At 43.8% G+C, this 24770-nt stretch overlaps 2 protein-coding genes across 11 annotated transcripts; one reads left to right on the top strand and one right to left on the bottom strand.

Moving 5' to 3' along the window:
- The first annotated feature begins 1 nt into the window (after position 1).
- Positions 2 to 4180, top strand: LOC136442465 (kelch-like protein 24). 3 transcript variants are annotated; one of them, XM_066439339.1, is made up of 2 exons: positions 2 to 134; positions 1860 to 4180. In XM_066439339.1, exon 2 carries the CDS (start codon positions 1865 to 1867, stop codon positions 3554 to 3556), a length of 1692 nt encoding a protein of 563 aa, XP_066295436.1. In that variant the 5' UTR covers positions 2 to 134; positions 1860 to 1864; the 3' UTR covers positions 3557 to 4180. The 3 variants fall into 3 exon arrangements, with proteins under 3 accessions (XP_066295436.1, XP_066295435.1, XP_066295438.1); XM_066439338.1 differs by lacking the exon at positions 2 to 134 and adding an exon at positions 251 to 509; XM_066439341.1 differs by lacking the exon at positions 2 to 134 and adding an exon at positions 252 to 496.
- LOC136442463 (P-selectin-like) lies at positions 4027 to 23286 on the bottom strand. Of its 8 annotated transcripts, XM_066439328.1 has the most exons (25): positions 23108 to 23284; positions 21368 to 21742; positions 19402 to 19428; positions 18873 to 19256; positions 18631 to 18660; positions 18157 to 18336; positions 17752 to 17836; positions 17441 to 17556; positions 16927 to 17106; positions 16285 to 16464; positions 15482 to 15661; positions 15228 to 15365; positions 14837 to 15007; positions 14378 to 14548; positions 13576 to 13746; positions 12776 to 12946; positions 12318 to 12488; positions 11854 to 12024; positions 11375 to 11512; positions 11061 to 11198; positions 10747 to 10884; positions 10271 to 10387; positions 9437 to 9647; positions 6392 to 6609; positions 4027 to 5474 (listed from the first exon to the last, which is right to left on the bottom strand). In XM_066439328.1, the coding sequence occupies exons 1-25, from the start codon at positions 23175 to 23177 to the stop codon at positions 5458 to 5460; spliced, it is 3948 nt and encodes a 1315-aa protein (XP_066295425.1). In that variant the 5' UTR covers positions 23178 to 23284; the 3' UTR covers positions 4027 to 5457. The 8 variants fall into 8 exon arrangements, with proteins under 8 accessions (XP_066295425.1, XP_066295429.1, XP_066295426.1 ...); XM_066439332.1 differs by lacking the exon at positions 14837 to 15007 and having other exon boundaries at positions 23108 to 23286; XM_066439329.1 differs by lacking the exon at positions 11375 to 11512.
- Positions 23287 to 24770: the final 1484 nt, after the last annotated feature.

The following is a 24770-nucleotide window of genomic DNA, read 5'->3' as shown; positions in this document are numbered from 1 at the left end:
TCAAACTGCTAGTCGGCGCTTTTGAACCATGGGGTGTCGGTGACCTTTGAACGTCTTAGAAGTTACCCGCGCTTTTTTGCTGACCTGGCGAGGATTCTGAGGGTGACATCAAGGAGGTTACATTCCCGACCCCGGTAAGTCAGAATTTCCAAATTGTCACAAGTTAAGGTAGCAAAACTGTTGAACCAACTGGCATAATTTTGGTAACGTTAATATGTGAGGCTTAGTCCATTTGTCACACATGTATAATGTGTGAACCACCACAGGGAAGCCACCACCTATAATTTCAAACTCAGACACATACAAATACTCGTATATCCCCCATACTACTTCCCAGTAGAATGCCCGGCACGGTTGTGACGTCTCCCACCGTTCAGTCATAATTTCCGTGCTAGGCTGGAGGCCTGCCTGTCCTTGCCTGGGACCTCCCCCTCCCTACTTTGAGGAGGGTCTGCATGCTCTTTTCCGTAAAGCATCGCAGTCTACGTTGATGAAGGTTAGACATCCAGGTAATAAGATACGCCAAAAATAATTACTCAAGCAACTGGATAAGATTTTGAAACTGTTTCAAAATCTTATCGAGTTGCTTGAGTAATTATTTTTGGCGCATAGGCTGCTTTTATTTACCGTAATTCGTAGGGAAAGCCGTCTTAATTTGTAGGGAGGCAACAAAATTTTGCGTCTTGCCTTCTTTGATTTTTATTTTTGCTCTCATGGGGTTATTTGGGGGTACTTTATTATGATGATGATGACTGTGTGTCTGAGAAAGGTGATGTGAATTCATTTCCCTCCAGACACTTGACGACATTTGATGGTGGAAAGTATGACACAGATCATCAGTGCGCTCAGAGCAGCAACAAGGAACAGATGGACGCCTTGCTCCATTTGAAGAAATATCTTCTCTTGGCCAGACAGACGTTTTGATACTGTTACTCTAGCAATGGGACGGAACGGTCCAACACAACGTGAAGACTCAATGTGAACCTAACTACATCTAGACTCTACCTCGTCTCTCGTCATACTACATCCGGGACCTCTCCTGGCTCCTCCTATAGTTCTACACTAGGTCTCCTATAACAGTTCTACACAGTGCTACACAAATGTGGTTATGTTACCAATGAACCAATGAATGTTAGATTTATCTTTGAGAAGTCATCTTTTGTCTAGAAATAAAATATCGGTATGCCTAAACACCTCACCCGACCTCATCCGACCTCACCCGACCTCATCCGAGTCTAAAATGCAGTGTATACGGGGCAGGGACATTATTTGACGTTCTGGATACGTTAAATATACAATTATGAATGCAAAACAAGCAGCAAACTCTAAGTATTTACCAGTTTTTATAAGTTACTCCGCTCGTTTCCAAGATAGAAGGGTGATACGCGACGTTTTGAGTATCAAGACATGCATGGTCACGGAAAAAGCTCAATAGTGCAGTCAAAATAGGTCAGATCAAGCATATAAATGTGTCTCCGGTATCGTAACAAGTTCACCAATCTCCTACAGTGCTTCAGAGGAATCAGACTTTTGTCAGAAACGAGATTTAACGAGTCAAAATTGATCTATTTTCCGCGGGGTTTCGCCATTGTTTACAACCCAAATACGCACCATATGGGGGTTTCGCGGCACCCGTTAGAGCGGAATAACTTATAAAAACTGGCAAATACTTAGAGTTTGCTGCTTGTTTTGCATTCATAATTGCATATTTAACGTGTCCAGAACGTCAAATGATGTCCCTGTCCCGTATACACTGCATTTTAGACTCGGATGAGGTCGGGTGAGGTCGGATGAGGTCGGGTGAGGTGTTTAGGCATACCCATAAAATATAACTGACAGAATGTCTTGCTGTTTTCCAGGATACATGATGGCGGGAATGCAGGGATCACAGGCATCATTTGACTTCTGCCACAATCCACATGCAGGCGCCCTCTTGCAGGGCTTGCAGGAACTTCGATCTGACAACCAACTGGTTGATGTTACCCTTTGCGTCTCCGGAAAAGAGATCCCATGCCACAGAAATGTTCTGGCTACTTGCAGTGAATACTTTCGCGCAATGTTCTGCAATGGACATCGCGAGAGTGAGGAGCACAAAGTAACTATTCATGAAGTCGACAGTAATGCCATGCAGCTTCTTGTTGACTATGCCTACACATCTAAAGTCACCATCACAGAAGGCAATGCTGTCAATCTTCTAGAAGCGGCCAACTTCTTCCAGATCCAACCCGTACGTGATGCATGTGTGACTTTCATATCCAAGAATCTGAGTGCCAAAGACTGTCTGCAGATGCTGCAGGTAGGAAACATGCTGTCCTGCCCAGACCTGGAGAAGAAAGCGAGTTTTTGGGCCATGGAGGAGTTTGAAGCTGTCTGCAAAATGCCTGGGTTCCTTTCTATATCTAAGGAACACCTCATCACACTCGTCTCGTCTGACAACCTCATTGCATCTGAAGAAACAGTGTACACAGCAGTGATGGCATGGATCAACCATGACACCAGGAAGAGGAAGAAGGAGATGAGAGAGCTGATGGAACTGGTCAGGTTCCCCTTCATGGACAGGATGTACTTTTTGGAGAATGTGGAGAGTAACGACGCTTTACGGAAGTCTTGCCAGGATATTTTCAAGGAAACTCGCAGATACCAGCTGTTCCCAGGGGAGGTCCAGTCACCCCGCACCCGTCCCCGCAGTGTGAGTGGTTGGATGGAGGCAGTTGTGATCATTGGAGGGATAAAGAAAGAAGAAATAGGTCATACTGTTTACAATCACACCATCGCAATGCTCAATGGGTATCATCGTATGGCCGGATTAACCACTGACAGTGTTCCAGTATTTGCTGCTGCTGCTTTGGGCACAAGTGACATTATTTTGTCTTCGGGCAAGCATGTCTTGGTATACCAGTCACAACTTGGGGGAGAAGGCTTTTCCGGGCTTCATGAGATGGAGACAGAGCGGCATGATCACAACCTTGCAGTGTTACAAGGTAAAGTGTATGCAATCGGTGGCAGAAATGACATCATGCCTGCTCTAGCATCTGTTGAGGTCTATGACCGAAGAGAAAATTATTGGAAAAAAGGTGTTGCACTCCCGCAGGCAAGGTACAACCACGCTGTTGCAGTCTTGGATGGCAACATCTACGTGATGGGTGGGTATGATGCCGAGAAGAAACTAACCTCTACTGTATATCGCTTCAAGCCAGGTGACTCCCAGTGGCACCCTCAGAAGGACATGCCTGTTAGAGGTGCATGCATCACAGCAGCAGCTCTCAACGGTAAAATTTATGTTGCCGGACTACATTCCAAAGTGCTGTGTTTCAAGCCAGGCGAATGCGGTGGTGCCTGGAGCATTGCAGCCAACACGGGAGTTGGACGGTTTTGTGGAATGGCCGTCTACGCTGGGAAGATCCACATCTACGGAGGCTACGACAAGGGCTGTGGAAGTCGAGACATCGTGTGCCTTGATCCCGAAACCCGGTCACTCAACCATGTAGCACGCATTAAACACGGTCTGTTTGCCCATGCCTGTGTCACCATACTGAGGTACTTTCCTTGTGACTGATATTGACAGCCATGAGCAAAGTCATATTCTGTTGATACTAAGCAGCTGTCAAACTAAAGATCCCAGCATTGTAATGACGATTTTCATTGTAATGAGTATTTCAGGTGGAAGCTAGACTATAGATAGTGTGTGTCACCGTGTATACCGCTTAGTAGTAAAGTTATGTGCCTTTTATGTTACGACAGATGAATGTTTTTCTCCTTGTTGCAGTTCTACCTCCGCTCCTGACATATGGTTAAAAATCACTAATGGTTGAGCTTGAGGCCATCATTAAACTAAACAAATTGCAGTACTATTAACTAATAACCACTATGTCAGCGTTGCAGTCAATGATTTCAACAGCCTGTCTATCCTTTGCTATCATTGGTGAGGCTAGGGTTTAGAGAACTTGAAGACAATTTTTTCACTCATTTCGTCACCATGCAGCAACACACACACAACAAATTAAAAACACATCCAATGGCTGCAAGTATCTTTCACTTGTTTATTATGATATACACACTAAACACCTCGCAATTGAAGAATAGTAGAATGTGATAATTTGACACTATGTTATGTATGTTATGTTATGTAGAGAATGTGAAAAATGAAATGATCAAATAAACTTGAGGTTGATAGATGGAATCGTCTGGATGTCAATCACTCCCTATGTTCTAACATACGTACATCTCTTGACATCTTTCTACATACCGCTGTTGTTTCTTGCAAAACAAGTCAGTCGTTATTTTCAAAACCAGTGAACCTAGATCTTTTCCTGGCATCTCAGGAACAGCTTAAGTGTTCTACGTGTGGCATGAAGTATCTTATCATGGCAAGGATAAAAATGAAACAAAAAGAATAATATATGATTACAATATTGTGTGAATATATATTCAGAGCTCGTGATAGATGTAACGTATATGATATATCTATAATGATGATATATGAATGCAATATAGCAAGTGTCTAAAGTTATCACCCCAGGCAGGGTTCTATGAAATGTCATACAAATACAAATAAGCTCTTGGTAAGGTCAAAACTACTATTTCCACTATATCAGTTCTGTTTTACTATGTTTTATGGAAATGTATATGAAAGTAATTAATGGTGACCCTACATAACCTATGTTCAAATAATGAAATATATGACTAGTTTAAAAAGAATCCTACCATGGGTCTTTCCTATTTGTGAGTCATACATACATGTATACAAATACGATAAATACAAGATATCATGAAAGGGCGTAGTTAGTATGCATTAACACCACTATGATGAAGTAAATATATGCTTCAATACAATATACTTATGTATAATATACTGTCGCATTTGAAAGCTAATGGCATCGTTATTGATACCAGGTCAGACTTACAACTGAATGGCATGTATAAGGCTACAAACACTAGTACTGATTTCTATTTGGTACAATTGAATGTACATGTACTCAGGCGTCAGAGCCAAGTTTTTATGTTTTGAAATAAGGACTATGCTGAAGGGAGATCTGAAGCACAGAGGGCAAGGCCCTCCCACAACAGGAAAGAAACTCCGAGAGCTAAGGGAGCTCGCAGGATGCAAGGAAACGTGGAGGAAGATGAAGAAAGACTGAATGCAGCTGCAGGACGTTTCAACGACTGCAGATGCACAGACCAGTGGATGATGATGATGATGATGACTATAGGTTTTCAAGAAATGTTGGAATCTAATGGTTACCAGAGAAAAGCAGTCATACATGTAATTGGTTCCTTTCGTCTTATGAAGGCCTGGAAAATAATGTAACGATGGAGAAAAAGAAAGATATCGGAATATTCAGGACTGACGGTAGTCCTCGTTGTTTTCGCACTGTTAGCTGTCTCATTCGTAAGCTGATCGCTGCACGGGTCTGTTCTCTTCGACAGCAATGGTCAGTTTCGCACTCGCACGGTCATCTAGATGAAGGGGGTACCTGTAAGCAAATAAACAACACTATGGTCAAACTGCGTTGATTTGATTTGATTGATTTATTCAACCAAGCGCTATTACAAAGGGTGCCCCCTGGTATTTAAACTGAACAATATTCAAAATCTTAAAAAAATTCACAAGACGCATTAGAATACATATGAAGGCATACACAAAATGCAGGGATAGAGTACATAGAAAAATGAATTAACAAAACTAGCAGTCAAACTGCGTTCTGGTTGAAAGCCATAGCCAACGCCGTGCAATTGCAGAGACCGTGACAGAACGGCAGATTACACACTGATACATGACGTAGTACGAGAACAGTGGCTCTGCTCATTGAAGACTGGAACAGCCTTAATCTTCAAGCAGATATATGACAGTATCCAACTGGCAAAATCAGTCCAACTGGCCAATAAAACTGCTTTTGCCCGCTGGATACTGCCATTGCCACCGACAGACCTGCTTGGAGATTAGACCAGCCTGGCGAGAAGAAAAGGCATGGCAGCAGGAATGATTGTGGAAAACGACTGTGACAGCAAAGATCTAGTATTGAGTATCAACATTATATATTTGCTTTGCTAACTGGTAACAAAAAAGCGCATTCAGGTGCTGTCTCTGAGATAACAGCACGACTTGTACGCACCAAGGACATTATAATGTCCTTGGTGCGTACAAATAGTCACCTTCGTTGATAGTAGGATGGGGACATATCTGATTGTATTGAAGTCTTTTGAAGAGTTGAGCGGAGCGTCAAAGTGGTTTCTACAAATATCACGTGCTACGTGTAACGTTTTCTTAAATAAGATTCCCACTCGGGATACTTTTTCAATAGTACTAACGATACCTCATCAGGTATATATCTGCATTTCAACAAATGGTAAAGGTAACTGATCACGAAAGGAGGGAAAAGCTTTTACTCACCCAGTTCACAGATAAAGGCCTGTCCAATCTTATTGCAATTGAGCAGGACCCACTTAGAGTCCTTGGCTTTAGAAATAGCCGTGCAGTCCCGGTTCTTGTGACGCCCAGTCGGGATGCTGCGCCAATTGTGGTAGACGCTGGCATCGAAATCGGAATCGTCACTCCACTTGAAGGCTTTCTCCCTGCCACGGTCGTTCAGGCCGATCCACTTGGAAATACTATACGCGTACGACAGAAATCACAGATTACTGGCAATAGGAAGTGACGTAGTCTGTTACATTCCCGGGACAAAATGTGTTAAAATCACTGTCTGGTGTCTGGTTAAGCTATGGTCACACTAAACTCACGTCGTACCTGCGATGGGGTTTCTTCCGTCATGACAGCGCCGTACGTCGTACGTTTGGGAAAAACCGGGTGCAATAGTTAACACATACAAAGTGGTGGTCACATAAAACGTAGGTACATCGTACGATGGTTTTTTTTAGTGTACCTAGGTCAATCGCAGGTAAATCGCAGGTAAATCGCACGTAAAAGTAGCCATCGGCGAGCGTCCTACGCCGGAAAATACAGCTAAAGATGATTTTGAACATGTTCAAAATTTTGCTTCCGTCGCCGTACGATTTTTATTGCCCCCAATACAGACTTCACTACGGCCTTCTTTTTATACCAATGAGATGAAAAATGTATACATTTCGACCGTGTTCTGATGGTTTCAGTTTTCCCTGATATTGTCGATGTTGTTGAGACGTGCAGCCACCAGAGCACAGTGGCAACTGGTGTACAGCGCGACCGCTGAAGAGCCTGCTTTCAAGGCTACGATTTTCCACGTGTCAGATCGAGTATCGCGCACAGGTGATGCATACGATATTGTTTCATGGCTATACACACGTGGGTTCATAATTAGATCAGACCTCATTCCCTGAAGAACCTACCCAAGGACTTATGGCGTGACGTCTGTATGCTATACTCTGGTGTCACGGCTATCTGAAGCTGGCAGACGCCCGGGAACAGCAGCACAACCAGCAGGACGACCAGAACTGAGTTTTTTTATTGGTATCAACGATTGCTTTATGTTGTAAACATATCATCCTGTATCTCTTAACGAAAGAAAGATACTAAAAAGACTGAAACTTTCATTTTGCAGTTAATTGCTGTCACATGCACTTCACTTTCAGAGAAATCCATATATCAGTACATCCCACTGAAGATATGTATCAAACCATAAACAAATGTTGTGCTCCATGATCAGTTGGAATGTTTTCGTTTCACCCTCGTTTTATATCTTTACTTCTGAGTGGTTGTTTAAGGCAATATTGTGTACATAGGTGTGTTATCATGTAAGATCAACGCAATTCAGAAGTGCATGTATCTGTACGAATTATATGTACTTCTGTGAGGTTGTTTCAAACAAATAAAGAGTTGAGAAAGATTTGCGATTTGAGAAATTACTGTAACTTTTTTTATAAATTCGAAAACAAAACTGAATAAGGAGGCGTTCTAATACATTAAAAGAATAAGGATGCGATGCAACAAAACGTTATTTTGTCCAATTTTAAGCCAGTTTGCCCCGGATGTGAAAGGGTGATTTGTAAAGATTATTTCATTAACATATCTTGATATTAAGGGGTGAAAAATAAAGTTACTAGAAGACATATCTTTATGCTTATGCGTCTCTGTTGTCATAAACTAAAAACAACTGAAGCCATCATCAGCGCACATATCTATACATGCAAATCGGTCTATATCATATGGTGCTGCCATGGCAACGAACCCACAGGTTTATTGTAGTACTGTTTCAGATAGACTCTTAGCTGTTTTCCCTCTATGTTTGCCACATCCCCCCCGCACATTTCGCATCTCATCCAAACATCCCGGCCTGCCTCCATGCCCCAGGGACAACTTTGGCCCCCCTGGCCCCAAGTCTCTGTTTTGTAAGCCTGGGTAGCTTTCTCTCATGAGATTATGCAAACATATAGCAGCGCTCACTATGCGCTCGACTGCTTTTGGTTTCTGAAGTAGTCCCCACCACACTCTCGAGCCAACTCAATCAAAAGTGTGTCGTATTGGCCTAGTAAGGTCCGCCGCTGGATTCACGGCCTCACCCACCACCTCCGTCGCCTTCTCGCATTCTGTCTTTCTTGCAGAACCCTGATGAGGGCTGCCAAAATTACAGCTTGCCTTCCCTGTACTCTATTTAGCTGTATCTGCAGCCACACCAGCCTGATTCTTTCTGGTGGCATCACCATCTTGCAAAGGTCAGATGAAAAGTGCACACATATGAGATGAGCGACACGTGACAAATCGCACGACGCCGGAAAATTTTGAACATCACCCGACGCTCTGCGATAGCTGATTTTACCTACGATTTACCTGCGATTTACCTGCGATTTACCTGCGTTGTACGGGAAATGCATCGTACGTGCATCGTAGGTACGACGTGAGTTTAGTGTGACCGGGGCTTTAGCAACAACGACAGGGCCACCTGAAAATCTGTACTTTCAATTTGTATGTTATATACTGTGCAAGAAATGCGGTTGTCTGGGGAAAACTCTCTGGACTGTTCTCAGACTGTTATTAGTACATAGTGCAATAAACAATGAGTTCAATATGGTAGCAGGGGTTCATCTAAATCAGGAAAGAGGGGCGCTGCACCCTCTTGTTTCAGCCCAGCACCCCCTTGTCAAATTCAGATTTTAGCTTAATATCCAGCATACAGCATTCCCTCGGCAATCGATTCTTCCATAAATACATAGAATTCACTCCCTTGCCTGTGTATGCTCCCTCTTGTTTGATTTTTCTAGAAAAACCCCTGTGGTAGTATGTTATTGCCTGTCTCCGACGCACACGGTTTATGTAACGTTATATTTCGTCACTTCTACCTTACGCCCCCTGGATACCCTAACCCAGAAAAGGGTTGACTATCAGTTGACTGTTTCAAAATTTTATCCAGCTGCTTGAGTAACTATTTTTGCCGTTTACGTTCTCCCACTACTAAAAGCGGTAGCTTCATGTAGAAATGTAGTTACATAAAGGTTATGAACGCACCTTCCTATTTGGAACATTTTGATCTTGCTCTCAAGGAACGACTGCTTGTTCTTGTCCTTAATTATGACGAGTCTCCCTCCGTGGTTGCTGCTGCAAAAGGTCTCCGCACTTTTGTATTTTCTTCTATCACTTTTCCTAGAGAACCAGTAGCACTTGCCGTTGTGGATACCAAACTGGTCCACTGGGAATTTGTGGTACTTGATGTTGCAACCTGAAAATGTTAGAAAATTGGTGCTATACAAAATACAGCTTAAAGCGAACAATTTCGATAAAGTTGCAATGAACTAAAATGAGAAATGTTAAAAATGCAACAATAGAAACGAGAGTCAGATGAGGCAAAAACAGACGTACCACACTGAGAACGAGCCCATCCTTACATCTACTTGGAGATTAGCATTCTCCCATGTAACGATGAGCTGCGTTCATGTATCAATGGCATCATTTGTGACTTTGTCATGACCATTTAATGGTGTTGTACCCGACTTCAAAACTGAATTTAGAATGTAACGTTAGTCTGATGACCAAATCGTCCCCACGCACAAGATCTCACAGAGAAAAGTTTTAAAATGTCTCAAAATTCATACAGAAGTGAAAGTTAGTAACTCGGGAGATGATACGGTCCATCGCTTCATGATAATCGATATTGTACATTTGTATAAACCAAGACACCCCGATATAATATCCAAGAGAATTTGCCGGTGGCAATGGCAGTGTCCAAAGGCCCAAAGCAGTCAGACTGACCACCGGGACCGCTTTGGGCCTTTGGATACTGTCATTGCCATCGGTCAATCTGCTTGGAGATTGACACTATTAGAGACAAATGCCAAGTCCAACCTATTTGACAGTTGTCTCCAATGTAGCCGCTCCTGCACCGACAGGTGTACCCGGACGGGGACAGCTCACCACAGGTGCCTCCATACTGGCAGGGGTTCGGTATACATTCACTTGTGACTGCAGTAAAAAAGGACCAAAAATAGGTTTGGGGGAAAATCTATCAAAAGAAAAAAGCACGACTTACTCTAACTGCAAATTAACATTACAAAAAAATGTATATATATATATATAACGTTTTATATATATATACATGATCAGGACGCCAAAATAGAATAACTAACTTGGAAGTGCTCATTGACAACGATAGATTGATAGATTAATAGATCGATAGATTGATGTACTAGTAAAAAATGTACTAGTAGCTAGGTCAAAAGTGAAGACACCAGCCTGATTCTAAAAGGCACAAGTATTTGTCTGATTTTCACGCAATTTACCATAGTGTAAGAGAACAATTTCGATTTTTGAAAAGGTCTAACCTGAACATCCAGTTCCATCAGCCTGTCCGTCTCCTGTGTACCCAGTGTTACATTGACAAGCTGCATCAAGGGCAGGAGCGGGATTATCTCTACAGGTGGCCTGGGCGTGGCACGGATTAGCCAAACAGGCATCTATGTCTGCAGATGGCAACAATAAGACACAATCAGTATGATAACTATCTGCATAAATGTACTAGTAGCTAGGTCAAAAGTAAAGACATCAGCCTGAGTCTAAAAGGCACAAGTATTTGTCTGATTTTCATGCAATTTACCATAGTGTAAGAGAACAATTTCGATTTTTGAAAAGGTCTAACCTGAACATCCAGTTCCATCAGCCTGTCCGTCTCCTGTGTACCCAGTGTTACATTGACAAGTTACATCAAGGGCAGGAGCGGGATTATCTCTACAGGTGGCCTGGGCGTGGCACGGATTAGCCAAACAGGCATCTATGTCTGCAGATGGCAACAATAAGACACAATCAGTATGATAACTATCTGCATAAATGTACTAGTAGCTAGGTCAAAAGTAAAGACATCAGCCTGAGTCTAAAAGGCACAAGTATTTGTCTGATTTTCATGCAATTTACCATAGTGTAAGAGAACAATTTCGATTTTTGAAAAGGTCTAACCTGAACATCCAGTTCCATCAGCCTGTCCGTCTCCTGTGTACCCAGTGTTACATTGACAAGTTGCATCAAGGGCAGGAGCGGGATTATCTCTACAGGTGGCCTGGGCGTGGCACGGATTAGCCAGACAGGCATCTATGTCTGCAGATGGCAACAACAAGACACAATCATTGTGATAACTATCTACATAAATGTACTAGTAGCTAGGTCAAAAGTAAAGACACCAGCCCGATTTTAAAATGCACCCTCATCTAGCAGGCTTAATTCGCTCGGTACAGAGAACCTCTCAGAATCAACATTGCTGCAAAAGATGTCGAGAAGCTACACACGTACAAAAAAGACCATAACAATACAAATGTTCTTTCTAGATATACGTAAATGGATTTAAAAGTACTAGACAGCAGTTCACATCAAAGAGTTTTCATTTGAACGTTCATCTGCGTTGGTAGAAGACATTGTCTCTCCTCCTGGTGGTTTCTCACCTGAGCATGTTGGTGAGCTTCCACTCCAAGTGGTGTCCGCCTGACACGTTCTTGTAGAACCACCGACCAGGCCGTACCCTGGGTCACACGTGAAGGTGGCCACGTCTCCGTAGAAGTTGGTCCCGCTCACGGCACCGTTGGCAGGGTCCGTCAGTGCGGGACACTGTACGGCTGTAAAGGGTAGAATCAATGATTTGTCAAGCTGGAACATGCAAATGACACCCTCATCCAGCAGGCTTAATTCGCTCGGTACAGAGAACCTCGAGCTCTCAGAATCAACATTGCTGCAAAAGATGTCAAGAAGCTACGAACGTACAAAAAAGACCATAACAATACAAATGTTCTTTCTAGATATACGTAAATGGATTTAAAAGTACTAGACAGCAGTTGACATCAAAGAGGCTTATTTGAACGTTCATCTGTGTTGGTAGAAGACATTGTCTCTCCTCCTGGTGGTTTTTCACCTGTGCATGTTGGTGAGCTTCCACTCCAAGTGGCGTCCGCCTGACACGTTCTTGTAGAACCGCCGACCAGGTTGTACCCTGGGTCACACGTGAAGGTGGCCACGTCTCCGTAGAAGTTGGTCCCGCTCACGGCACCATTGGCGGGGGCTGTCAGTGCGGGACACTGTACGGCTGTATGGCGGTATGGGGTAGAATCAATGATTTGTCAAGCTGGAACATGCAAATGACACCCTCATCCAGCAGGCTTAATTCGCTCGGTACAGCGAACCTCTCAGAATCTACATTGCTGCAAAAGATGTCAAGAAGCTGAAAAAAAAACATAACAATACAAATGTTCTTTCTAGATATACGTAAACGGATTTAAAAGTACTAGACAGCAGTTGACATCAAAGAGTTTTCATTTGAACGTTCATCTGCGTTGGTAGAAGACATTGTCTCTCCTCCTGGTGGTTTTTCACCTGTGCATGTTGGTGAGCTTCCACTCCAAGTGGTGTCCGCCTGACACGTTCTTGTAGAACCGCCGACCAGGCCGTACCCTGGGTCACACGTGAAGGTGGCCACGTCTCCGTAGAAGTTGGTCCCGCTCACGGCACCATTGGCGGGGGCTGTCAGTGCGGGACACTGTACGGCTGTATGGCGGTATGGGGTAGAATCAATGATTTGTCAAGCTGGAACATGTAAATGACACCCTCATCCAGCAGGCTTAATTCGCTCGGTACAGTGAACCTCTCAGAATAAATCCTTCTCTTCTGACCCCTGATTTCGACAGTTGGTGATGTCACTACCGAACAGCTTTCAGCCAATCGGAGGATTGCCACAAGTTCGTCTTGTGGAAATCCGTCAAGGTCGATGGGGAAGCTGTCAGTAAATCAGGTTGCGTCTGACATTGCTACTTTAGGTTCAGAACAAAATAAAGGCTGTTTGTGCCATATAAGGCTGGCTCATTAATTTTTCATTAGCAAATGTCAGTAACGTCAACAGAAGAGCGGGTTTATTATGGGAGGGTACCAAGCTGTTTTAAAAATTCTGATTCATGTAAAAAGCCTTTATGTGCGCGGATTCCAACGGAAAGTTCGGCTTGGAAAGGGAACATTGCAACAAAAGATGTCAACAATTCTGGAAGCTAAAAAAGATCAAAACGATACAAAATATATAAATGGGTTAAAATACTAGACGACAGTTGAAATCAAAGAGTTTTCATTTGAACGTTCATCTGCGTTGGTAGAAGACATTGTCTCTCCTCACGGTGGTTTCTCACCTGTGCATGTTGGTGAGCTTCCACTCCAAGTGGTGTCCGCCTGACACGTTCTTGTAGAACCGCCGACCAGGCTGTACCCTGGGTCACACGTGAAGGTGGCCACGTCTTCGTATGAGTTGGTCCCGCTCACGGCACCATTGGCAGGAGCTGTCAGTGCGGGACACTGTACGGCTGTATGGCGGTATGGGGTAGAATCAATGATTTGCCAAGCTGGAACATGCAAATGACACCCTCATCCAGCAGGCTTAATTCGCTCGGTACAGCCAACCTCTCAGAATAAATCCTTCTCGTCTGACCCCTGATTTCGACAGTTGGTGATGTCACTACCGAACAGCTTTCAGCCAATCGGAGGATTGCCACAAGTTCGTCTTGTCACGAAAACCCGCCAAGGTCGATGGGGAAGCTGTCAGTCAATCAGGTTGCGTCTGACATCGCTACTTTGGGTTCAGAACAAAATAAAGGCTGTTTGTGCCAAAAAGGCTAGCTCATTAATTTTTCAGGAGCAAATGTCAGTAACGTCAGCAGAAGAGCGGATTTATTATGGGAAAGTACCAAGCTGTTTTAAAAATTCGGATACATGTCAAAAGCCTTTATGTGCACGGATTCCAACGGAAAGTTCGGCTTGGAAAGGGGACATTGCTACAAAAGATGTCAACAATTCTAGAAGATAAAAAAGATCAAAACGATACAAAATATATAAATGGGTTAAAGTACTTGACGACAGTTGAAATCAAAGAATTTTCATTTGAACGTTCATCTGCGTTGGTAGAAGACATTGTCTCTCCTCACGGTGGTTTCTCACCTGTGCATGTTGGTGAGCTTCCACTCCAAGTGGTGTCCGCCTGACACGTTCTTGTAGAACCGCCGACCAGGCCGTACCCTGGGTCACACGTGAAGGTGGCCACGTCTCCGTAGAAGTTGGTCCCGCTCACGGCACCGTTGGCAGGGGCTGTCAGTGCGGGACACTGTACGGCTGTATGGCGGTATGGGATAGAATCAATGATTTGTCAAGCTGGAACATGCAAATGACACCCTCATCCAGCAGGCTTAATTCGCTCGGTACAGCGAACCTCTCAGAATCAACATTGCTGCAAAAGATGTCAAGAAGCTACAAAAAAGACCACAACAATACAAATGTTCTTTCTAGATATACGTAAACGGATTTCAAAGTACTAGACAGCAGTTGACATCAAAGAGTTTTCATTTGAACGTTCATATGCGTTGGTAGAAGACATTGTCTCTCCTCCTGGTGGTTTCTCACCTGTGCATGTTGGTGAGCTTCCACTCCAAGTGGTGTCCGCCTGACACGTTCTTGTAGAACCGCCGACCAGGTTGTACCCTGGGTCACACGTGAAGGTGGCCACGTCTCCGTAGAAGTTGGTCCCGCTCACGGCACCGTTGGCAGGGGCTGTCAGTGCGGGACACTGCACGACTGTATGGCGGTATGGGGTAGAATCAATGATTTGCCAAGCTGGAACATGTAAATGACACCCTCATCCAGCAGGCATCCTGTAATCCACATTGGCGGTGTGAACAACAGTGACAACTATATGACGTAGGTAAAAAAATTAAAGACACCAGTCTGATTTTAAAAGGTGCAAGTATTTTCACGCAATTTAAGAGAACATTCTCGATTTTTGAAAAGTTCTAACCTGAACATCCATTTCCATCAGCCAGTCCGTCTCCTGTGTACCCAGTGTTACATTCACATATTGCATCAAGGGCAGGAGCGGGATTATCTGTACAGGTGGCCTGGGCGTGGCACGGAGTAGCCAGACAGGCATCTATGTCTGCAAGCAATGAACACCAACAATAATCATCGACGTATTTTCTTCCTGATGAAATTAGAGGACCTCCCCATGACTTTGCTTCCGACATCCATGTAATCAAATCAAAATGGCCTTACCATTGCAGGTCGGGACTTCGTCGCTCCAGGTACCGCTAGCCTGACATGTCGCATTAGCAGCACCGTCCATGGCGTATCCATCCGCACAGGTGAACGTCACCTCGTCTTGGTAAGAGTACGGGGATCCGCCAGAACTCCGTATAACGGGAAGTTGAACCGTTACCAATGGACATTGTACAACTGCCATGGGGAAAAACACAAACTTCAGTGGAAAGATGGAAAGTGGGAAAGGCAGTGGTTGAAGTTATAAAAAGACTTTCCACAAGAAATGTTGATAGGGAAGTGTAAAACAAATTAAAGTAGGAAGAAAACTTGCTCCACTTTAACCCAGAAAGTCATCCTTCACATCTCCAACTAGAATGATTCCTAATCATGATATGAAAGCATTCTTAAGAACAAACACAAGTACAAGTCACAGTTATCATAAATGTCGATAAGTTAACTATTTTTACCTTAGATACTGCCTCTTACTTGTTAGCTTAGGTACAAAAATTATTGTTTTTGTGTTATTGTTTCTATCTTTTCTTTTTAATAGATCAACCTATATACCTAGCTACAGCAGGGCGCTTGGCTAACAGGAAACAGAAGCATAGCTTAGCCTAGCCTTTGGGGGAGGGGGGCGGTGATTCGCGATTTTTCAACAATCGTATTGCCTTTCCATGGCCGGCAATACGATTTCCCCAGCTAAAGTCCCTGGACCCGATAAGTTGAAAATCGCGACTCCGGGGCCAGCCCCCCCCCCCCTCCTCCAAATAACGCCGGCGCCACCCAGAAGGCCTGCAAAGGATGCTAATGCCTCTTACTGTTGCAGGTGGGCATCATGTCGCTCCAAAAGCCGTCAGCCTGACACGTGATGCTGGACACGCCGGCGATGTTGTACCCGGTGTCGCAGGAGAACAGCACCTCGTCCTGGTACACGTACGGGTGGGACACCGGGCTGAGAGAACCGTGCGGGAGAGTCGACAGTGGCGGGCATTGGGCAACTGTGTAGAGGCAAAGATGAAGAAATACCTTGGGCAACTGCTACAGACCCATGCATGTTACAGTCTCCCTGCGCACATTTGGACACACACGAACACACACACACACACACACACACACACACACACACACACACACACACACACATATGTACACACACACACATGCACACACACACAATCACACATGCACACACACACGCACTCATACAAACCTACACATGACCACACGAACACACATGCACACACACACACACACACACACACATGTACACACACACCTGCACACACGCACACACACACATAAATGCACACATGCAAACACAAATAATCACACATGCACACACACACACACGCGCATACATACAAACCCACACATGAACACACACACATGCACGCAAACACACACACATGCACAACGACCCCCCCTCCTCAAAATTGCAACAATATCTAGAGGATTCTTACTGATGCAAGTTGGGTAGTTTGTATTGCTCCAGGTTAAGTCGGCCTGGCAGGTGGTTGTAGAAGCGCCGTGCATGTTGTATCCAACATCGCACGAAAACGTCGCCACGGCTCCCGGCAAACTGGACCCGCTAACGGCGCCGTTCCCTGGGGGCACCAGTGGTGGGCACTGATCAGGTGGATCTGGGGGAAACGATTCCAAACGGACACACACAAAAATACAAAACACTCATCAATTTTGAATTGCCAACACTCCGACACCAAGGTTCAATGACTTATCAAAGTACCCCCTGCTTTATGTATTGTGATGGAAAGTCTGGTTTTATGGATTTTACATAATGTCATTTCCGAAATGACTGCAGCACTTAGGTAAATGTAGGCAGACATTTGGTGCCTCTCAGTCACTCAACATAATACCTGGCAAACTTGATACAAACGTCTTTATACTTTCTATTTCATAGAAACATAGAGCTACTAATACTATCCGCCTGGTTTCGTTATGTAGGAATGAAAATACCTTTCTGACACACACAAGCATGGTTGTCTAAACAGTTGGTTGGTGCCCATTGGAAAGCCTCAGTGGAGTCCATTGTCACACAGTCTAGATCATCTGTGTTCGCAGTGGAGCCCCACCTATGTGAATTGTAGTTGTAAAGAAGTATGGATACGACAACGTCTCACGATACAAGGGTACAAAGACATATGCAACGCTACCTTCCAAGACTTTTCCATCCGCAAAAAGAACTGGGAAAATGATGAGAAAAATGAGTACGTTGGCAACGTTAATACACCACTGTTAGTACACTTATTATAAGATACATAACATACCTGTTAAAAGCACCCAGTGGTGGAAGGCCAGTAGTGATATAAACCCAGTTACCCTCTGTAGCATGGGGCTCAGCATCGGTTATACCTGCGTGAGGACGAGAAATGTACAATCCAACTTTAAGCAAGGGAAGATCTCGTAAAAATCCTCAATACTTCAGTCATGTAGTCGTAGAACATGCACGAGTGTCGTTAACACCACCGTAAGGCCAACTTCAAGCGAGTGAGATCTTTTTTTTAAAATCCTCAATACTAAAGTCTTCTAGAACATGCACGAATGTCGTTAAAAAGACGAAGAGGCAGTAGAATGAGACATCTGACTGACTTGAAAGAAATAGTTAGCTATCTTGACTAAACTGGCTGACACAGAAGTCATTGAAGGCAAAGAACAAGTGATCTAAGCTTCACCGATCCAGTGGGTTCCCAGGCCCAGGGACTTGAGGTAGTAGTGCTCCAGGTCTGACGTCGGCAGGACGGCGTCAGCACCCTCGTTCTGGCACTCTGCTAACGCCGTGACGGCACTGTCCACTGTGGTGACGACTCTGTAGCACTTTGTGCCGGACACACCCGTATAACCAGCCGGACACTCTGCAAGATAATGACATCACAGTCGGTACAATTTGCATAATGTCGTATACAGAGAGCATGACACTTTGCATTGTGCATCTGCCTTATTCGGCCGGTAAAATCGCCTTTAGATCGATTATAATGTGTCAATGTTACTGCATTTAGAGCCACCTTATAAAAACTTACATTTGGAACGAGGTAAGGTTCTGATTATACTCTACAGAATTGTAGGCGATCTTTAAAAAGTTACTGTAGTTAGATCATGTCAACTACCGCCAGGTCTCATACCGATGTAAAGTTAACCAAGGAACTCACCTAGCTGTGGAAACTGAGTCATGTCAGCATCTGGAAAAGAACCAAAAAGGAAAGTAGTATAGTAAAGCAAAACCACTTTTTCCTAACATCAAAAGTTATCTGCCACAAAAAAAATTAAAACCAAAGATGGTCCAGAAGACGAGGTGTCAAAACTTTGCGTTCCGCTGCAGTGCCGTGGCTCAAAATCTATTACATGTATCTAAAATCCTTCTGGCGACGGTAATGACGTAGTGAATCCTCACCCTGTTGACAGACATAGCTGTACTGTTGTTGGGAGCAGGAACTGGGTTTCCACATGTAAGCGTGGTCTTTGGACATGACCACACAGTCTATCTGGGCGGTGTTGGGATAATCTGCATCGGCTGCATGGGGAAGAAACTTGTTGAAGGCTCCAATCGGAGTGCCGTCCGAGTACTCCCATGTCCCTTCATTTAAAATATCCGTCACGCCGATAAGGGTAGTCTCTGAGACCAGGCCGGTCAGGTAGTCGTGCTCGCCCTGACTACGGGGCAAGGCGAGGGTCGACCCGTCAGACGCACAGTCGTCCATGGCATCCAGAGGAGACGAGAGTGTCTCGGTCCATCGGTAGCACAGACCGGCATTGTAGCTGTAGCCGTTCGGACACGCTGCAAAAGAGAATAGAACCGAGTGTACATAGATTAGTTACTGTAGTTATAACCACCGTATCAAAACTTTCTTTCAGGAACAAGGTAAGGTTTTGATTTCTAGTATCTACTCTAATAGAGAATACTGTATAACCAAGGGACTTACCGAGCGGGGGAATCCCTGTGTCGGCATCTGGAAAAGAACAGAGAAGAAAGGGATATAAGTCACATTTAGCATTAGAACTAAAGCCCTCCACACACACACACACACACACACACAAACACACAGAGAGAGAGAGAGAGAGGGAGAGAGACAGAGAGAGATACACAGACGCACAGAGACACACACACACACACGCCTACACATACACTCAATTTCAAATGCAAACCGCAAGCGCGCGCTTACATACACACATACATACGCACTCACACCCACACATTTACACACATATATGTACATACCATTACATACACACACTCTCACACTTCGACGTCAAATTAAGTACAGGGACAAAGTTGTCATTAGAAATCCGATAAAGTCTCCAAGCAGATGTAGGGGTGAAAGACCGTAATGTTTTCTGGGTGACGGCCGGGCCTATCTGACAGTCCCTTACTAAATATAATAATAACTTTATTGCAAATCCATGCCCGAAGCCTAATTGCAAGAATACAAGGAAATGAGATAATGATAATAATAAGGTATAGTTTACACAATAATGAAATAAACACGAAGTAAAATGAAAGTCGTGAACTACATAATATAAGCCGATTAACAGTTGAGTAAAAGGCTTAAGTTAAGCTTTAGTTGTAAAGGAAAAACGTATAACATCCATATAGATGTAACGTTATATCTTTATACTTTACCTACACGATATGCTGTATACATGAATGTAGGTGGCGCTTTTAAGGGGCCTTCATGCAGTTACATGGGCTCCTCGCGCGGTGCCTATAAGTCGATCCTTCTTATGTCAACTAGTGTCGTAAATGTCATGCTAAATGTCATGCTCTGTTTCTAATTTCTTGTACATATATTTACATTCTACAAGTAGTGACTACATGATCTATCATAGACCAAACTGCAGTACCGCTCCCGGCCGCCTGCTGAAAAGCGGTTGAAACGACCGCCAAATTGCCAAATTTTCGTGTTTGTGGGAATGGAGAAATCGTGAAAGGCTCGCAAAGGGGTTTCAATTCTTGAGGCTTATTTGACTTCTTTTCCAATATAGTGACCATTCAAAATCACAAATGATAATATCTAAGACACTTCACGAACACATCATCGGATAACAAAAGACACAAAATAGGTCCTAAAGGACACGTCTCCTTTACAATTTGCGAATAAAAGTGGTCGAGTGTACATGTCCTGTAAATTGTTCGATAAAGATGATGCCGCCACGGAGTTGTAGTAAAGATTTGCCTGTGGCGAGCGAAGACGGAGGTCATAATTCCCTTTCCTTTTCCTTTTTTTTTAAACCAGCGAAAGTAGATGCGCATAGATGTCACCCATAAGATCACCAGTGTGGTAGGTAGAGCACTGTCACTTTGTACCGACCGTTGCAAACATACGTACTTTGGAAAGCACTACCTCGCCCATGTACTAAATTCCATAGCTATAATAGCATCCTTACCAGGCTAACGGCATGAAACCGTGTACAATCAGAAGTAATATACAATCACAAAACGACATATATCAAATCAGAACAAGCTGCTAGGGGCCCAGACCTACACCACTTCTTCCTTACGTCAAAGGCCACCTGCTATAAAAAAAAAAAAGGACATAGCATGTCCAGGACCAAAGATACAAAAGCCAGAAGTTCTGCTGCAGTACCAAGGCCACACACCCAGGAGGCCCTAAAAATCTACCTTGGTCTTCGTCTTGACACGTACCCACATAACAATTCTTCCAGAGGTTTGTCATTCATCGCTGACCACAAATTTGTTGAAACATAAACACAGACACACACACACACAAGGCACACACACACACACACCACCACCACCACAAACAAACTAACACACACACATATACACACACACACACACACACACACACACACACACACACACACACAAACAAACAAAACAATACCTCCATTTTTCATGGAGTTAATAAGAAATAATGGACTCCTCACCCTTTTGACAGACATAGCCGTACTGTTGTTGGGAGCAGGAACTGGGTTTCCACATGTAAGCGTGGTCTTTGGACATGACCACACAGTCTATCTGGCCGGTGTTTGGATGATCTGCATCGGGAAGAAGCTTGTTGAAGGCTCCAATCGGAGTGCCGTCCGAGTACTCCCATGTCCCTTCATTGAAAATATCCGTGACGCCGATAAGGATGGTCTCTGAGACCAGGCCGGTCAGGTAGTCGTGCTCGCCCTGACTACGGGGCAAGGCGAGGGTCGCCCCGTCAGACGCACAGTCGTCGATGGCATCCAGAGCAAACGAGAGGGTCTCGGTCCATCGGTAGCACAGACCGGCATTGTAGCTGTAGCCGTCCGGACACGCTGCAAAAGAGAATAGAATGAGCCCTGCAAACTGCAATGACTATGCATTTATGCAAGTTGCCAAATGATGTTAGTGAAAATGCTAATCATAAGAAAAATGAGTCAAACTTAAGCTTCCAAACTTTTTGTGTTATGTTCATTTTTCCAGTTGAATAATCCAGGTCACCACTATAACCACGAACAGTGTTCAGCTCAGCCCAGATTGACGTCAGATACCGGTGAGTCAGGGCACTTACCGCGGTGACATTTACGTTTCCTTACAGGCCACTAGTTACAGTATGTGACCTTATAATCAAATCAGCGCTTTGGTGTAGTAAAATATTACTGTTAAATCATAGTAATGTCAGTCTGTAGCTTTGGAGAATCGATGATTTTTGAAGGGATATTGCGCGCATATTTCGTGACGTTAACGTCAAGCTGTATCTGACAATATGTCTGTCAACTCATCGTATGGTAATGAGCCGCTTCAGCGGGCGGGGGGCACCATTTAACAGTCGACCCCAAATTGCTAGAGGCAAGGGCAGCTATATCAACGTTTCCCTTCTAAGAAACGCTGGTTATTTTGACAAATGAAACATGACAGAGATTCAGAGATGTCCTCTTTCTAAACCTCTGATAATTCAAGAAGTATACTGTTTTTATTTCGTTCTTCTTACATCGCCGTCGACCTTAGTAAGCTTCACTTTTTAGTGGCGAGTCGAAATCCGCTCATGTGCGAAAATAAAGATACATCCCCCTTCCCCCACACAACACATTATCCATCATACTGCCTACTTTGATCTCTACAAAGAAGTGTAACGACTGTTCTTACGCATAAGTATGATTACAGTAACATCATAACGCAGCGTGAATAATTGAAATTCGCCATTATGAAAGTCGGGACGTGGCACGCAAGTGTCTGAACCATACTCTCCAAGCAGAGGTTGTTGGGTAAAATTGTGATCTTCTTATCAGATGCCCCGTTTAATTTTTTTGTCAGCTCTCTCCACCAACTGATCACAGTTTTCTCCAACAACCTCAGCTTGGAGAGTATCTGAACCACACACTGGATATAGATGTAAGCTATACTAAATAGGAGGTCAGCTAGCAAATGATGTGACAGTTTTTTCTAGATGTATCTATTGCAATTTCCAAATCTCTGCAGAAGCAGTATTATTGGCCACCTCGGTGGCCAATAAAATTAAATTGTGTACTTTTTCCCTTTAGAAAGTGTCATTGCCACCGATAGATCTGCTTGGAGATTATATTCAACTCGCCGAATGTTTAAAATTGTCCTTGCAGAAAACGTGAGAGTCATTTACCTCTTATGGCGACAGGTGAAATGTCACTGACTACATGGTGACAGAAGTAAGAAACGATACGTACTTTGTCCCTTCGCTGCCAATGGTATTGATGCCAGGACAACAAGCAGTAGAAAGACACTTTCCACGGCCATCTAGTCCATGTACACGTCGGTTAAAACTAAGAAACTGCACGAGAAAAATCCTTGTGAGGTCGGACGTCCGGACGGATGTACAACAGCGTGAGACTCGAATCCTCTAAAACTGGTTCAACAACTACCTTTGGCCAAACCAAGTAATCAACTGTCCTTTGTTTTGAACTGCTTTCAACTGGGTAAAAAATCCCCTTGGTGTCTTACTGGATGCGATCGAAGGCATGCATAAGAAAATACAAGCAATAGGAATATTAATTGAATATAACTTTTTTGTGGGTTGCAGGTCAGTTCAGGATCGTTGAAATGTGCAAGGCTTGGGGGAGAATGCCAATATAGCCCGACAGAACAATTGACTTGGTGGTACATAATGTTGAGTGTTTTGGACTGCAATGAAGGTGCAAGGGGGGGGGGGGGTCCAGTAGGATATATATAAATGCCTATGTATAACAGCAATCTTTTCTATTGACCTCAACCAGAATAAAATTTACTCTGGCCTTTAAATGTGTCATTTGACGTCAGGAAATCACTCATCAGGAAAATTGACAGGGTTGGGTTTGACTGGGTCAATCTGCGATTTATATAACCTTGTGACGTTTTTTTTTGCGGAAAGAGTTGTGAACTATGAACTATCTGAACACAGCGCTTATTACTTCAGAAGTACGTGGGAAAACTACGAAACTTTCTATGGCCACAGGCCAGGTTGTCGATCCAAGGCCATTTTAGAGGTTTACTACGTTAAATGTCAGGAAAAACTACTAGTATCGGTAATTGTTCGACCTTTCACATCGCTAGCCTGCGGACATGTATGACAGAGACAAGACTGCTACGAACCATTGTGTAGAAAACAATGGCGACCGGTGAGAATAAACACTGGTGTCACGGACACAAGTTTTCAAACCCGGTTATGGTTTCGGGCAGCCGCACAGAATACACACAGAGTAAGTCGAACCTTTGGGCATGCTATTCTTTCTGTCGTGCTCAACCAAGGAGGTTTTAGCTCAACAACATCGATAAGTATTTTGGTCTTTGTTTTTATTTACAATGTGTACAGTATATGCATTTTACTTAAACACTTTATGTTTTCGGGACCGAGAAAAAGCGGTCGCCAGGGCCAGGTTGACGAGGTTGTCGCCTGGGTAGGTTTGACTGTATGGCCTTGAATCATTCAATAATTCGTTAACGGCTTACAGGGAAGTTGAGACAGTTTTAGCATATACTTAAGATTAAGCAATACTATATTGGAAATTTAGGAAGGCTGCACGCTTTATATTGCGGTTTCCTGTTTCTTGAGCCTTACGAAGGAGAGCAACTCAATGGACGCCAATCGGACTTCATACCCCACGTGTCAAGGGCGACGCTTAGCGGCATACAAAAGAACTGCATCTTACGTAGTGGCAGGTACATGTATATGCTTGTTGCAATCTAATTGGTCGGTAAGAAATAATTAACCAATCAGCATTTACCAATCTTTGTTATTCTGGAATATAGATAAGCTTATCCGTATGTACGATTCAAGTTTACCCGTAATTGGCTAATACTTTCACTGATGGTAGCCAATCAATGTTGCAAACAAAAAAAATTTGAACTTTCTTA

This window comes from Branchiostoma lanceolatum, chromosome 9 (assembly GCF_035083965.1).
Source record: "Branchiostoma lanceolatum isolate klBraLanc5 chromosome 9, klBraLanc5.hap2, whole genome shotgun sequence".
Lineage (NCBI taxonomy): Eukaryota > Metazoa > Chordata > Leptocardii > Amphioxiformes > Branchiostomatidae > Branchiostoma > Branchiostoma lanceolatum.
Note: the sequence above shows the minus strand (reverse complement) of the source record. Positions and strands in the feature narration are given on the sequence as shown.